At 37.5% G+C, this 15360-nt stretch overlaps 1 protein-coding gene across 4 annotated transcripts in view; it reads right to left on the reverse strand.

Moving 5' to 3' along the window:
• Window positions 1-15360, reverse strand: part of LOC145674390 (uncharacterized) — a 253542-nt gene that overhangs the window by 219376 nt on the left and 18806 nt on the right. For 2 of the 4 annotated variants that reach the window (XM_081744372.1, XM_081744373.1), the window contains exons 2-3: window positions 14808-14896; window positions 1653-1760 (exon numbers count right to left, since the gene is read on the reverse strand). In XM_081744372.1, the coding sequence (XP_081600498.1) occupies window positions 1653-1664 (12 nt within the window). In that variant the 5' untranslated portion in view covers window positions 1665-1760; window positions 14808-14896. The remainder of the gene's footprint in view (window positions 1-1652; window positions 1761-14807; window positions 14897-15360) is intronic. The other 2 variants (XM_081744374.1, XM_081744375.1) reach the window with 1 other exon arrangement.

Genomic DNA, 15360 nt, shown 5'->3' on the forward strand with positions numbered 1-15360 from the left:
CTACATAAACCACCAAACATATAGCATAATTAGCCTTCCTCTTTGATTATCTATAATCAACATACCTAACGTATTTTTTTTATTTCCTACAAACAACAATCCTAACATTTTGTTTAATTACACAGCCACACAATAAATAAATAAATAAATAAATAAAATAAAAGTTCTGTGTAGCGGATCCCAGGTATGGATACGATGTATTTTGTTACACAGAATCCAAATTTTGAAACCCCAGGAAGATCGATTGTGTCAATTTTTTGTTATGGGTGAAAAACTTGTTAGATTTTGGATAAGGCGAATACATGTAACACAGTAATACAAAAAAAAAAAAAAATTCTGTGCAGGGGACAACAGCATATGGATTCGATGTATGTTGTTACACAGAATCCAACTTTCGAAACCCGATTGCAAGACGACTGAACGTGTCAATTTTTTTTTTTTAAGACCGAAAAATCTGAGCGATTTTGGATAGGCAGGACACACATTTTTCGCCCATAAAAAGAATGACATGTTTAATCGTCCTGGGGTTTCAAAAGTTGGATTCTGTGCAACAAAATAGATCGAATCCATACGCTGGGGTTCGCTGCCCGGAACTTTCTTTCCTTTTGTATAGCTGTATTACAAGTATGATCACTATCCAAAATCGCTCAATGGGGCCGCGGTGGCTCAACGGTAGAACGTTCAACTCTGGTGCATGGAGTCCTGGGTTCGATCCCAGCTCGCGCCAAGGGAACCTTGTGGTGGACAAACACCGTGTGCGTTGGTTTTCTCGGATTTCTCCCATTTCCTCACACTTTCTTCATTCCACCATTTCATTCATTTCTTATCATCAACGTCTCCTCTAGCCTAGCCGGCACAACCGTGGGACGTGAAAATTAAAGATTTCATTTCCAACATCGCTCAGGTTTTTCGCCCATAACAAAATACATCGAATCCATGCCGTGGGGTCCGGTACATAGAACTTTTTTTGTGTGTCTGTGGCTGTGTTACGTACAACCAACATATGTTTTTTTTTTTTTTTTTTTTTAATCTACAAACAACATATTAGCTTTCTTCTGCAGCATTTAAATTTTTTAATTTATTTTATAATTTTTCTATCAAAGTATGAAGTTTAAACATATTTCGGCGCTCCTTAAACTTTTTTACTTCTGGGGATAATTTTCTTTCTTCAGTCTTTTTATTATCATCCTCTTGAATCTCCCTGATTCTCAGAGACATTCTTCATATCTTTCGTTGGCAGAAAAAAAGAATCCTCGACTTTTCTATAAAATATAGCAGATCTCCCTGACTTTAGGCATATTTTGAAATATTTCTGTTAATCCGTGACTGATTTTAATTTCCCTTTTAGCTCACTGTAAACTTGCTGACCAGTATATACTAGTATATTGGTGACTTCCACGTATGACTGACTGCATAAAGGACAAAAACTTGAGATGTCGTAAAAGTGGTTTCGGTTTCGTATATCGCAACGAAAATTCCGTCTTGTGTCTTCGTGAGTAGCATTACTTCTACGTTAGGCAACTTCAACCATTCACCAGTTTCCAAGATTTGATTTTTTTTTTTTTTTTTTTTTTTTTACTATAAATTTTCCTTAAGACAAATTTTGAGAATTTACAAAACAATATCTAAGACAATAACTGAATTGTACTTACGTCTAATTCCATCTCTAGCTGTTACTACGAAAGAAAATTTCCATGCGCAGCATAGTGACTGACGGTTTATTTCGCCTGTGTCTCATCGTGCGCGAGTCTTTCCTGCGCCTAGAACCAAGTGTTAATATTCATTATGTTAGCAATAATACACTGAAGATGACAAATCTGACACAAATAATAATTAAACTTGTTTTGGCATGTGTATGAGGATATTTTCAAAATTTTCCGGCCTAACACTGAAATTATAGCATAACTGGTAATAATCTGTTCATGGCATACAGTGCCATCTATGGAAGAAATAATGTATCAGTTTCAACTGTGTAGCTGTGTCAGTACGTTGAAGCCAGTCATTTGAATCAGTCACTGTGGGTTAACACTGAAATATCACTCCACTAGTAATTAGCCATTCACGGCATGTAGTGCCAACAATGGAAGAAATAATGTATCAGTTTCAAATATCTAGCTGCAGCAGTTCGTTGGAGGCAATCACTTGAATCAGTCGTTGTGCATTGAGCTGTTGTTGCCAAAGCTGTAGTGCTAAATCTGTTATATGGTGCGTGCTGAATCTCCTCGAAGTCGCAGCCTTAGCAACAACAGCCGTGCGGGCTGGAACATTGTCATGCAGGATGCGAGCACAATGCAGAGCGACTGATTCAAATGAGTGCCTCCAACGAACAGACGCAGCTATACAGCTGAAACTGATACATTACTTCCATAGATGGCACTACATGCTGTGAAAAGCTTATTACTAGTCGCGCCATATTTCAGTGTTAACCCACAGTGACTGATTCAAATGATTGCCTCCAACGTACTGACGCAGCTACACAGTTGAAACTGATACATTATTTCTACCATAGATAACACTACATGCTGTGAATGGTTTATTACTAGCAGCGTGATATTTAATGTTAACACACAATGACTGATCCAATGACTGCCTCCAACGAACTGAAGCAGCTAGACATTTGAAACTGATACATTATTTCCATAGATGGCTCTACATGCCGTGAATGGCTTATTACTAGTAGCGCCATATTTCAGTGTTAATCCACGGTGACTGATTCAAATGACTGCCTCCAACGTACTGACGCACCTGCACAGATGAAACAACTGATACATTATTTCTTCCATAGATCGCACTACATGCCGTGAATGGCTTATTACTAGCAGCGCCATATTTCAGTGTTAATCCACAGTGACTGATTCAAATGACTGCCTCCAACGTACTGACGCAACTACATAGTTGAAACTGATACATTATTTCTTCCATAGATGGCACTACATGCCGTGAACGGTTTATTACTAGTGGCGCTATATTTCAGTGTTAATCCACAGTGACTGATTCAAATGACTGCCTCCAACGTACTGACGCACCTACACAGATGAAACAACTGAAACATTATTTCTTCCATAGATCGCACTACATGCCGTGAATGGCTTATTACTAGTAGCGCCATATTCCAGTGTTAATCCACAGTGTCTGATTCAAATGACTGCCTCCAACGTACTGACGCACGTACACAGATGAAACAACTGATACCTTATTTCTTTCATAGATGGCACTACATGCCGTGAATGGCTCACTAGTAGTGGGGTGATATTTCAGTGTTAACCCACAGTGACTGATTCAAATGACTGCTTACAACGAATTGACGCAGCTACACAGTTGAAACTGATACATTATTTCTTCGATAGTCACGTCATGAGGGGCTTATTATCAGTTGCGAAACATTTCTGTGTCAGACCGGAAAATTTTGAAAATACCCTCGTACAGTTTAATCAAGTCATTGAAAACTATCAAGGGAACTCATAGATTGTTACGTATTCAATAGTTTACATGTCAATAAGTGAAAGCTATTTACTATTTCTGCAGGCCAGGGTTGGCAATAACCATGGGTTTTTGAGTTGAGTTGAGTTGATTTTAGTTTAGCGCCCCTTTCAGCAGCGAGGCTATGTGAGACGTGGACCTACTGATTAACGTGGAATCCGAACCACATGAGCTCCCGCCGGCGCATGGGTTTTTGAAAAAAAAAAGGTTTTCTGGTTTAAACGTTCCTTTTTTTTTTAGTTTAAATAATTTGCTCTATATATTTATATTACATATCGATAGAAGTAAGTTTCTTTCGCCTTGGTGATATTGTGCAATAACAGGGTTATACTGGAAGGGATCACACAAGCTTAAAGAAATCATGTCAGTAAATTTTTTAAATCGGGAAAATCCTGTTATTACTTTAAATGCAAAGCAATGACGGGAAAATGCAGTTATTGCTTTGCATGTAGAATTTTAAGGTCAACGTATCATTGTCAGTACGCTAAAACTGAGGTATTAAATTACATATTTAGTATGTGGATATCATTCAATAAAATTAAAACTGAAAGTCCAATCCAAGCTAATGTTGGAAGCCACATCGACAATTTCTATTAATATGTTTAAGCAACAGTGGCTTCTTAACAGAACAACAGGCATTCAGGCAAGCAGAAATATACAATTTGGTTTCGTTTCGTATGTTTAGGCTTAACATCCTTATGCAATACCGAGGTTATAAAGGAAAAGACCTTCGCTTAAAGTGACATCCGAACCACTACGTGGTTTGCACTTGAAAGAAGGGTTGTGGTTCGACCGAGAGATGGGACGCCTAGATTAAAAGGTGAAAAGGAGATAAAACTAATGCAGATGGTTTGAAACGTGAAAACGTCACCACGAAGTTCACACGATTCGCATTTTTCGTTTTTTTTTTAAAAATCTTTTTTTTTTTTTAACGAAAAAACAGCTGGTTTAAAGCATGGTTTAAACCAGCCAACCCTGCTGCAAATGTTTTCTTTCTAACGAGAATATTGATAACTACTTTTTATTCAGATAAATTCTCGATCATTAGCGTACAGAAAAAAAAGTCCGAGCGACTGGAAATCCTCATGCGTAATTTTGGAAGAAATCGAAAACGAACATCTATGGTGCTAAACAGTTTGAGAAAACCCGTTTTTTTTTAAAAGAAAAAAAAAAGAAAAAGACCAACCCACCTGGGCCCATATAGGTTTTTTCGGGTTTATTATTTTTTTTTTCGAAATATTTCAATGTCTTTGGGGTAAAAGTGTCGAAATATGATTTATATTTCAATATTATCATTGTCACAACTAGCAACAATTTCCTATTCACTGCTGTTTTGAAAAAATGGCCGCCATTTTGAAAGCTTACGTAGGATCGCTGCCAAAATGTATACAGCTAATTTACAGTGCCCCGTGCTTCTACTCTTAAAAAAAAAAAAAAAAAAAAAAAAAAAAAAAAAAAAAAAACTTAAAAGACGGAAAACTGCGCTTTGTAGCGCGGATAGGCGCTATTTTGAAAAAAATGACCGCCATTTTAAAATTTTACGTTGCTTTGCCGCCAAAATCTGTACAGGAAATTTAGTGTGGCTCGTGCTTGTACCCTGAAAATTTAAACCTAAAAGACCGAAAGTAGTACCCTGTAATATGCGCGGTACAGGCAGACTAACGAACAAATGTAGATCGAATCACCCCAGGAACCTCAGTGATGTTCGCCACATATGAACACCAAATATATTGATTTAAAACAAATATATGTTTTTTTAAAATAAACATTTCAAAATGTCTCAACTGAAATTAAACATTTTCCAACGTAAAATAAATGGTTTTATTGTTGAAGTTCACTTCCGGTACTTTGGTTGTTCAATTACGGGAATTTCCCGAGCACCTGTTGCAAGACGGTTCTTTCCAGAAAACTAATTTAAAACAATTAACAAATATATAATTTATATTTTATAAGCTAAATGTTTTAAAATGTCTTAAATGAAATCAAATGTCTTCCAGCGTAAAACAAATAGATTTATTGTTGAAGTATTCACTTCTGATGCTTTGTACGTTCAATTGCAGGAACTTCCCGAGCACTTCTTTCGCGACTTTTTTTCCCCTTCGAAAATGCAAACTTTCCTTACTGTACATCGAAACTTCCACTAGTATGGAAGTTTGAATTCGGTACTTGAAATAATAAGCGTTACGTGGTTTTCGGAACTCTGAGCATTAAGCTTCTTAAATTTGACAAGAATTTTTACGCTATTGCTGGTGTTGATTCTACAGAATGCTTATTTGAAGAGTAGCAACAAATAACTGCACTAAACTGTTGTTGTTGGAAAACCAAATTTTACTGAAGAATATTTGTGTTAACATCAAAGGTAATAAAAAATAATACTAATAGTTTTACTAATGCACTACATATTTACTGGTAGTACCGGCACCTATGGCCTTAAACCCATCACAGGTATAAGGGATAACATCCCTCGGCAGCGCCGAGTCAGGAAGCACACTATTCACGAAAAGTATTTTTTAAAATATAAAATTGCATATTTTACTTCAAATAGGCTATAAGCATAATCCATACATTAATTTGTTCTATAACTATCTCAAGCTAAGCTAAGGTTCTTATCCATTCAGTGCATTCAGAACTTGATAAAGGTCTTAATGTTGAACGTTGTTGTATACCTTAACGTGAAAGCAACTAATTCGCCCAAGGAAAGTCCAAAATCTGATAAAAATCATTTTCAATGTGATCACCTTAGTTGTCCCAATAAAATAATAACAAAAAGCTCAAAAACCCAGGTGGGTTTTAAGGTGTTTTTTCAGGTGGGCCCAACCCTGGTGCTAAAAGTATGTCCTTCTCTGTCAATAATAGTTTATAGTTTTTTTTTATTATTTTGCTGGAAGGGACTGCTATTTATCTATGTATCGGATATATACAGGGTGTCCACATAAAACCGGCACGACTCACTGTCTACCTACTTTTCACGCAAAAGACATTTTACATTACTTCACATGTAAATATCGCAAAGTTACCGACTTTCAAAGCATGTAGCACTATATTATCACATCTTATGTAAACTTCCTATTTAAAAGTTTCGGTTTATAACGAATGCGCCCGGTTTATGTCGGACGCTTATTCTTCATTACATTCCTAATGGACCCTGCATCCTTCCATTTCTTGAACAGATATTGAATTCTACTGATTGTGGGAGGCTTCATAACAAGGTATTTCACCACAAACATTTCTTTAGTCTCTTCAATGGAGTTTGTTTTTGGATCAAAAGATCCAATATATTTCAGACAAAAATTTTCTTTTAGGCCTTATATCTGGAGAACTACACATAGCATAACCAAACCAAAAATACCACTTAACTCAGTATGATGTGCTTATTACGAAAAAAAAAAAAAAAAATCTCGACTTAGGGGCTGTTCAAAAATTTTGTGGCCCCTAATCCAAAAAATCCAATATATTTCATTCAATCAAACATTTTCTTGTACGCGTCATATTTCGAGCAATGCATATAGTGTAGTCAAACTCAAACTATGTCTTAACTCAGTATGATGTGCTTGTTCCGTGAAAAAATACGAGAACTCGATTTAGTGACCTTTCGAAAATTTTGTGGCCCCTGACCCAAAATATAATTATTGGTCAAGATCGCATTCTTTTGATCCATTTTTTTTTTTTTTTTTTTTTTTATCATTCCTAAAATTCTTGTTTCACAATGTCAATTCAGCGTTCAATTGCTAATTGCACGATTTCCCCATGACACTTCCACGACGATCACTTACAAACAATCGAACACAACTCAACAATTATGTCTCTCTATAAGTAATGCCATATTTCAGTGTAGCCAACTATATTAGCCTGACAAGCAGTAAGGCCAACACCCAATTATTTATGAACGCCAAAATAGAAGTTATCCGTGCCGTTTTAACTGGGACACCCGATAATACAGCAGGCTGTTGTTCGTCTTCTTTTAAATATGACGTGCATACTCTTGACGGAAATACTAGGCTACTTGTAAAACAGAATAAAAGATGTAACTGAAATTAATAGTACCCATGAAAACCAGTATCGGTTATAAAACCGGTTTAGTTTTCTATCAAAACCGGTTTAGGTGGAAAAACGAACAGGTTTCGAGAAAACCGAGTGTCGGTTTTCGGTTTTCCACAAACCGGATTTGCCCATCCCTAATTGAAATATAATTTTTATTTGACTTTCTGCGCTCACATTGCCCGCCGAAAGATTTTGAGTGGCAAACATAGCCACATTTGGAGCCGCGATGGCTCAGTAGTAGAGCGTACAACCTGGCGCGTCGGGTTCCTGACTTGATTCCAACCTCACCTAAGTGAAGTTTGTGGTGGGCAAATACCATTTGCTTGGGCTTTATAGGGATTCTTCTTCCTCCCACTTTCGTCATTTTTACCATTATCATCCATCTCATCATCACAGTCTCCCTTAGCCTAGCCGGCATAACTGTGGGGCATAAAACTGAAAGATTTATTTTCATTTAATTTTGAAATACCTCCGAGGTTTTCTTTCAGTTTAACGATGCACGGTTGTGCACATACACTATGGAAGACAGTGATGAGAAATTAATGTAATGGTGGAATGAATTAAGTGGAAGAAAGCGGGAGAAGTCCGAGAAAGCCCACGCACACGTTGCTTGTCCACCACAAAGTTCACGTGATACGAGCTGAGATCGAACCAGGGACCCCACACACCAAAGGTGAACACTCTATCACTAAGCCACTGCGCCCCCTCTCAGATATTTGAGCTCCCTCTTATTACCTGTCATTGTTGTCCTCATTCTCAGTTTTGGTGAGCCACTGAGGAAGAAGAAATGGCGAAACGCAAGACTGCATGTAACAGTGAAAAAGAATTAGCTTCCGGACTCCGACCAAGCAGGCTCGTATTTAGGTAAGTGCTATTCTGTGCTTGAGCACAGGGCGGCAAAATTTTGTAATTTCTTTTAGGATTCACAATAAAGTAATACTTAAAACTAGCAACCCACAGAGTCCCGCACAAGCGCGAGAAAATGTGTTTAATTCACTCTAATTACGGTAGTTGCTAATTAGCTAACTTATCTGATTATTTTTAAAAGTCATCCTTTCCCAGCCCCTACCCCTTTCAAAGGGTGAGGATGAACTTGATCATCATGAAAAACTGATATCGTTAAACTCAGCGACCTCGAATACTATGACCTCAACACCAATATATGTCGTTTTCGATTACTTTTAAAATCTCGCCCCCCTCCCTGAGTAGGGGCGCGGTAATTTTGGCACCGGAAATTTTGGCACCAGTAGTTTTGACACGGTGATTTTGGCACCGGTAAATTTGGCACCAAGAAACGAAGAGAACGGAAATTTTGGCACCATTTATAATTGAAGTACAGAAAAAAATGTGAGAAAATACTCTGAATGTAATAGATATTTAAATTCACATGTCATTAACTAGGACTGTTCCAGCGCGAGGAATCAAACCAGTGACGAATGTACAGTCAGCGACAAAATTTGTTTTTCTGTAAAATTTATTTGCCTATAGCTTTGGAATTGATGGACTGATTTGAGTAGTTTTCTGTAATTTATGGAAAACTGTATCTTCTTTGAGTTGCTGAAGACTGCACTATGTTCACTGCACTGGGTTTGTATTTTACTTTCAAGTGCAAACAGTAACAGCTGATTTGAACCATGGAAATTGAAGTACAGAGAGGAAAAAAAAAAAAAATAGAAAATACTCTGGATATAATAGATATTTACGTCAACATGTTAATGACTAGAACTGTATCAGCACGAATAATGAAACCAGGGACGAATGTACAAACACCAGTAAAAGAATATTGGCAGCTTCATTAGGTATTCAAAGCAAGTCAAAATTATCCCCTAATGGGTTTGTATTTTACTTTCAAGTGCAAACAGTAACAGCTGATTCGAATCATGGAAATTGAAGTACAGAGAAAAAAAATTGAAAATACTCTGGATATAATAGATATTTACGTTCACATGTTAATGACTAGAACTGTATCAGCACGAATAATGAAACTAGCGACGAATATACAAACACCAGTAAAAGGTAATATTGGTAGCTTCATTAGGTATTCAAAGCAAGCCAAAATGGAAATTATTGAACTCAAGAAAACTTAAATACACACTCACGCAAGAAAAATGAACAAATCAATAAATGAATTTCAATAACACATGATTTGCAATAGCATATGGTTCACAATAAGCCCAACTGTAAAACATTGCACCTTTTCTTTATATCTTTAACTTTTGTTGTGCACAACATTAAATGAAACAGCATGCAAAAATTCTTGCATGCTCTTTGTTCCACCATTGTAGGCCAAGCACAAATTTTGAAGTCTTTTCTGCAAATGCTCATAGATCCGCTTCGTCTTCTTGGCTGGACGCTCCCCTACAGCAATCTGCAAAAGCAGTGTCGAGACCATGGCTTCATCCTGCTGGATGCATTGGATTAATTTCCACATTGACGGATGAGAGACTCCAACCAGATGTTTGAACTTGTTATTCCAGGACTCGCACATGTTGTTTGTTCTCGGTTCGCTATTTAGTCTGACGTCGTGAACATTCCATTCCATACTTCTGGAGGGAAAATAGGGCGCACATTTCTCAGATGGATGTTATCGTCGTTTCTTCCAAAGGCCCGAACACGCCAGTATGTACCGGAAACGTAGGTCTGGTCGAAGTAATCCACAAGCCCTATTGCTAAAACTACTCAAATCAGTCCATCAATTCCAAAGTTATAAGCAAAATAAATTTTACAGAAGAGAAAGAAATTTTGTCGCTGACTGTACATTCGTCACTGGTTTGATTCGTCGCGCTGGAGCAGTTATAGTTAATAACATATAAATTTAAACATCTATTACATTCAGAGTATTTTCTCACATTTTCTGTACTTCTATTATAAATGGTGCCAAAATTTCAGTTCTCTTCGTTTCTTGGTGCCAAAATTACCGTGTCAAAACTACTGGTGCCAAAATTTCCGCCTTCCAATATGACTGGAAAGTGGATGGATAAACTTGAAATTGAATTGGATTAAAACTGTCACTATTCATTTCAGTGACCCCAAAAACTATGATTTCAACTCTTAATATTGATAGTTTTTCTTCTGGAGGGGGGGGGGGGGGTCGGAAAATTCTGTGCCGGGGAGGTAGATTATTTAAAGCACAGGGGGCGCACAATACATAAATACGGGCCTGCGACCAAGATGTCATAACCGATAAATCAAGCAGAAAAGATTATGATGATCTTTGCGTCTATCATACAAATGTGTATTTACAACTATCTCGCTGTTACATCGATGTTAAAAATCGAACTTAAATGTGACACAATGTATTCTTTACGAAATCAGATCTAACAAAAATAAACAATATCCATGAAATTATATAAATACAAAGTTAATTCAGAACATCGTCCAAATAAGAGTGAAGTTCATCAAAGGATTTGTACGTCAGTATAGTGTCACGGACGCTATTCAACTTAATTATTAAACTTTTGTCCATAACTGTATTTATAGTTTATTACTCTTCAAATGACTTTTAAAAAAAACAGTAAAAAAAAGTTAAATATTTCAAAACTCAATTGTGATTAACTAATGAATTTTTTACCTGTAAACTGCTATGTAATTCTGTCTTTAAAATTGTTTCCAAATACTAAAGTCAGCTACCTTTCACAAGTCATCGTGTCAGTTCATGCATTGACAAATACCATAATGTCGCAGCTCCAGTACGCGAGCGGAACGTACTTTACAATTTCAACTTCAGGATTAACAGTATGCGAGCGGTCACACGTGAATAAACAACAAACATATTAAATCTCTCTTAATCTTTAGCTGCAGACAGATCCGGGGGTGCAAGTACACTTTGAATAATAGAGACGAATTTAATATCTCAATTTATTTGTAAAATGATGCTTAAAAGAAAGTAAGTTACAGTTGAAGTCCGTCGGTTAATTTAGATCTACAAACGCCGAAAAGAAGGTTGACCGACGGACTCCCGAGCTATACACTACGACGTGTGTCTACAAAGTTACATAAGTTTTTGGAGACACATCACATTTATAATAAATGCTAAAAACGTGACAAGTTTCTGCAACTTACGTCAGATCTTATGACTATTTTGTACTTTGGTCACCAATGTTAACTTTCGATATAAACCCTTTTGTGCACCCAACACTATAGCTGCGTGCGCACCTAGACTCTAAGTATTTTCCCTTTTCGTACACATTTTTTGCGATTAGCGTTTTCGATGTGAATCTTGAAACTGGATGCAGTAATAAATTTGTACCACTTGCTTATTAAACAAAGAAGTGAAAAAGAGGCATTTATTCCGAAGTTGGTCGTCCGCCTGGCTTTCCGTAAAAAACGTAATAACAGCTACTAAAGTTCAAAAATCAATTTTTAGGATCGCTTAAAAGTGTATAATAGAGTAGGATAGGATAGAGTAGAGTATGGCAAGGATAAGAAGGGTAGGGTAGGGTCAGGTTAGCTTAGGTTTAGGGAAATTTTGACCCATTTTGTTAAAAATAATAGAGTGTAATTTCACATTCCTGCGTAAGGACACCAAACGGCGCGTCTCTGTATACCTGCAGCCACGTTCAGAGTACAAATGTTTGTTATTTTCCTACAATCCAACCATGCGGTAACCTTGCGCGAAGTAGTTCCGTCCTAATGTCCATAATTCCATGTCTATAATTGCTTATATATATATATATATATACAGGGTGTTTAATAAGTAATGGTCATAAATTGAACCGTAGATAGTACACGCCAAAACTAACAAAAAAGTCTTAGTAAACATGTGTCCGCAAACGCTTCGTAACGGAGATAGGGGCGTCGAAAGTGCGGGAAAATGAAATTTAGAGACGAATATCTCAAAAAGTATGAATCGGACAGAAGGCGGTCCAATGAATGACTATCGAAGTCAGACCTGCGCTATCCAGAAATGCATGGTTGATAACTCTGCAAAGGATTCCCTAAAGAAAAGGAGGGATTCCCGGAAAATTGTCCAAGGAAATGAGGCTCGAGATGAACATCGAGAGCGAGTCTATCCATCAGTAATTCATAAGTCGTACCAGTTCGAAAGTTCGAAAAGATACAAAATGGCGGGCAATGTTTACGTGCCGTGTGTGGTTGCATAACCAGCAGGAAATGAGGAAGGCAATTGAAGTGTGGTGATGTACGTTGTAAATGGCTCCAGGAAGAATTCCGACAACTAATGCATACGTACAAGTGTGGCAGCACTTAGGTAAATCAAACGGTAAGCAAGGCACTGATGAAGCATTATGTGCTAAGCAGTTAACGTAACGAATATCCGCAAACTGGAATGCAATGGAAAAAGCATGACAACATTCGAGTATGTGGGAGGCGAATCTGAAACATTCCGCATGTTGAACGCGTAAGTGTATTACAACAAGCGAAAAATGATGGACATGTCGTGTTTGTTCATATCAACAACCAGAATCGTCATGTTGGTAATGTGTACAGTATTAATCATAAGGTAAACAGTAAATACCCAGATGTGTAACTACAGAAGAGTTGCATATGAAATTAACTTACTTAATCATTAAAGTAAATGTTGGAAGTTTCGTCCATTCATGCGAATGTATGCTCGTACCTGTCTTCGCAAAGATCCACGTACTCGTGATAACATGTTGGCATCCTGTTGAATATGTCCGCAACATTGTTCAACCCTTTCTCGAACGTCTTCTAATGTTGCAACATGGGTAGAATAAACTTGCGATTTCACATGGCACCAGAGAAAGAAATCTAAAGGATTTAAGTCCGGTGGCCAAGCAATCGGAATTCCACGTCCTATCCACTTTCGTCCGAATCGTGCACGTAAATGTTCTCTGACACGGTTGAAAAAAAATATGCTGGCGCTCCATCATGCATAAAACACAGTCGCTGACGCCTATCGAGAAGTATATCTTCGAGTAGAATCGTGTTGGAGAAATCTCAAATACGAGATCCCAGTTAATGCATTAGGAAGAAAGAATGGCACTACGAGCTCATCACCTAAGTGCTACCCACACGTTTAAGGAAAACCTACGTTGATGTCCTAATTTCACTATTGCAAGTAGATTCACAGTGGCCCAGATATGAGATTTGTGAAAATTTACAATGCCATCCTGGGTGAATTGTGCTTCATCAGTAAATAGGACGTCATCAGTGAAATGATGATTGCCAGTAATTTGTCTTCGGACCCACTGACAAAACTGCATTCTCACCGGAAAGTCTGTGGGGGTCAGAGGTTGGACACGTTGCAGATGGTATGGGTACAACTGCTGTTCATGGAGAATGTGCCATACGAAAGCATTGGATACGCCTTCGGCAAGTCCCACACGTCTTGTGCTCGTTCCTGGGTTTTCGTCCACTGCCTATAGCACGCGTTCCGGGAATCCCTCCGTTTCTTTGGGGAATCCCTTGCGCGCGCATTGCATAGTTATCAACCATGTATTTCTGCATAGCGCAAGTCTGACTTCGATAGTCATTCATTGGACCGCCCTCTGTCCGATTCATACTTTTTGAGATATTCGTCTCTAAATTTAGGGGGCGCGGTGGCTCAGTGGTAGAGCGTTCACCTCTGGTGCTTTGGGTCCCGGGTTCGATCTCAGCCCCGCCAAGTAACTTTGTGGTGGACAAACACAGTGCTCGTGGGTTTTCTCGGGGTTCTCCCGTTTCCTCCCACTTTCTTCATTCCACCATTTCACTCATCCCTCATCATCACCGTCTCCTTTAGCCTAACCGGCATAACCGTGGGACGTAAAACTCAAAAATTTCATTTCATTTTTTCGTCTTTAAATTTCATTTTCCCACACTTTCAACAGCCCCTATCTCCGTTACGAAGCGTTTGCGGACACATGTTTACTGAGACTTTTTTGTTAGTTTTGGCGTGTACTATCTACGGTTTAATTTATGACCATTACTTATTAAACACCCTGTATAAAATAAACAAAACATCCACTCTTCTTACATATTATTAAGCATATAAACGAACAAATTATTAATTTCTTCCCGGCAAATTTTCAAAATTTTGCTAGAAACGGACGACCAACTTTGGAACTTAACCCGAAAGAGGAGTTTATTCTTGGAATGAATCCACATCAGAAAACCGCTTCTCGCTATCTCTGACTGTTCTTGCTCTGATACCTGTCGGCATTACGTATGTATATTGGCGTTCCATAACACTTCTCTTATTATAGAATTCTACACATTAGATCAATACGGCTTTTTTTTTTTTTTTTTTTTTTTTTTTTTTTTTTTTTTTAAACCGCAGAAACATGAAAACTGAGACCTTTCACTTGATTATTCTATATACTTACGTTTATCTTAAGTCATAGTCTGTCTCTTCACACTCTTCTATTAATGTCTTGTTTCGTCGCTGATTCATTTGTGTTCTAATTTCACTAGTCTACAAATAGAAAAGAAACGAGAAAATTTAATTTTCTTATTAAAGCATTGTTGAAAATTCCGTTCTACTCATTCATTCAAAAGAATGGATTCCAGGTACTTACATTCAACATTACAGGAAACAAAGCAATATTCAAGTAAAGTAAGGAAATATTTTATTACGACCGTTATTTTCTTACACTATATTCTCTACAGGTATGAAAAGAAATTTAAAGGGTGAAAAAATTAGACTGAACTGGAGATTGTTACCGGGTCTCCCGCTTAAGTCTCTATCACTGCGAAATTAAAATACCGCTAATTTTACAGTAATTATGTGATATCTTCAAATAGATAAAAGATAATCGAAAAGTGGATCAAGACCTCCCTAGGCGATGTTATTTTGCATGAGGTACCGTTCTCACGAGTCACGTAGTAGCTTTTCGTTTGCTGTTATTTAGAAATGCGAAAATAAATGCCGATTTTCTA

Source organism: Thermobia domestica, chromosome 17, assembly GCF_964235325.1.
Source record: "Thermobia domestica chromosome 17, izTheDome1.hap1.1, whole genome shotgun sequence".
Classification (NCBI taxonomy): Eukaryota; Metazoa; Arthropoda; class Insecta; order Zygentoma; family Lepismatidae; genus Thermobia; species Thermobia domestica.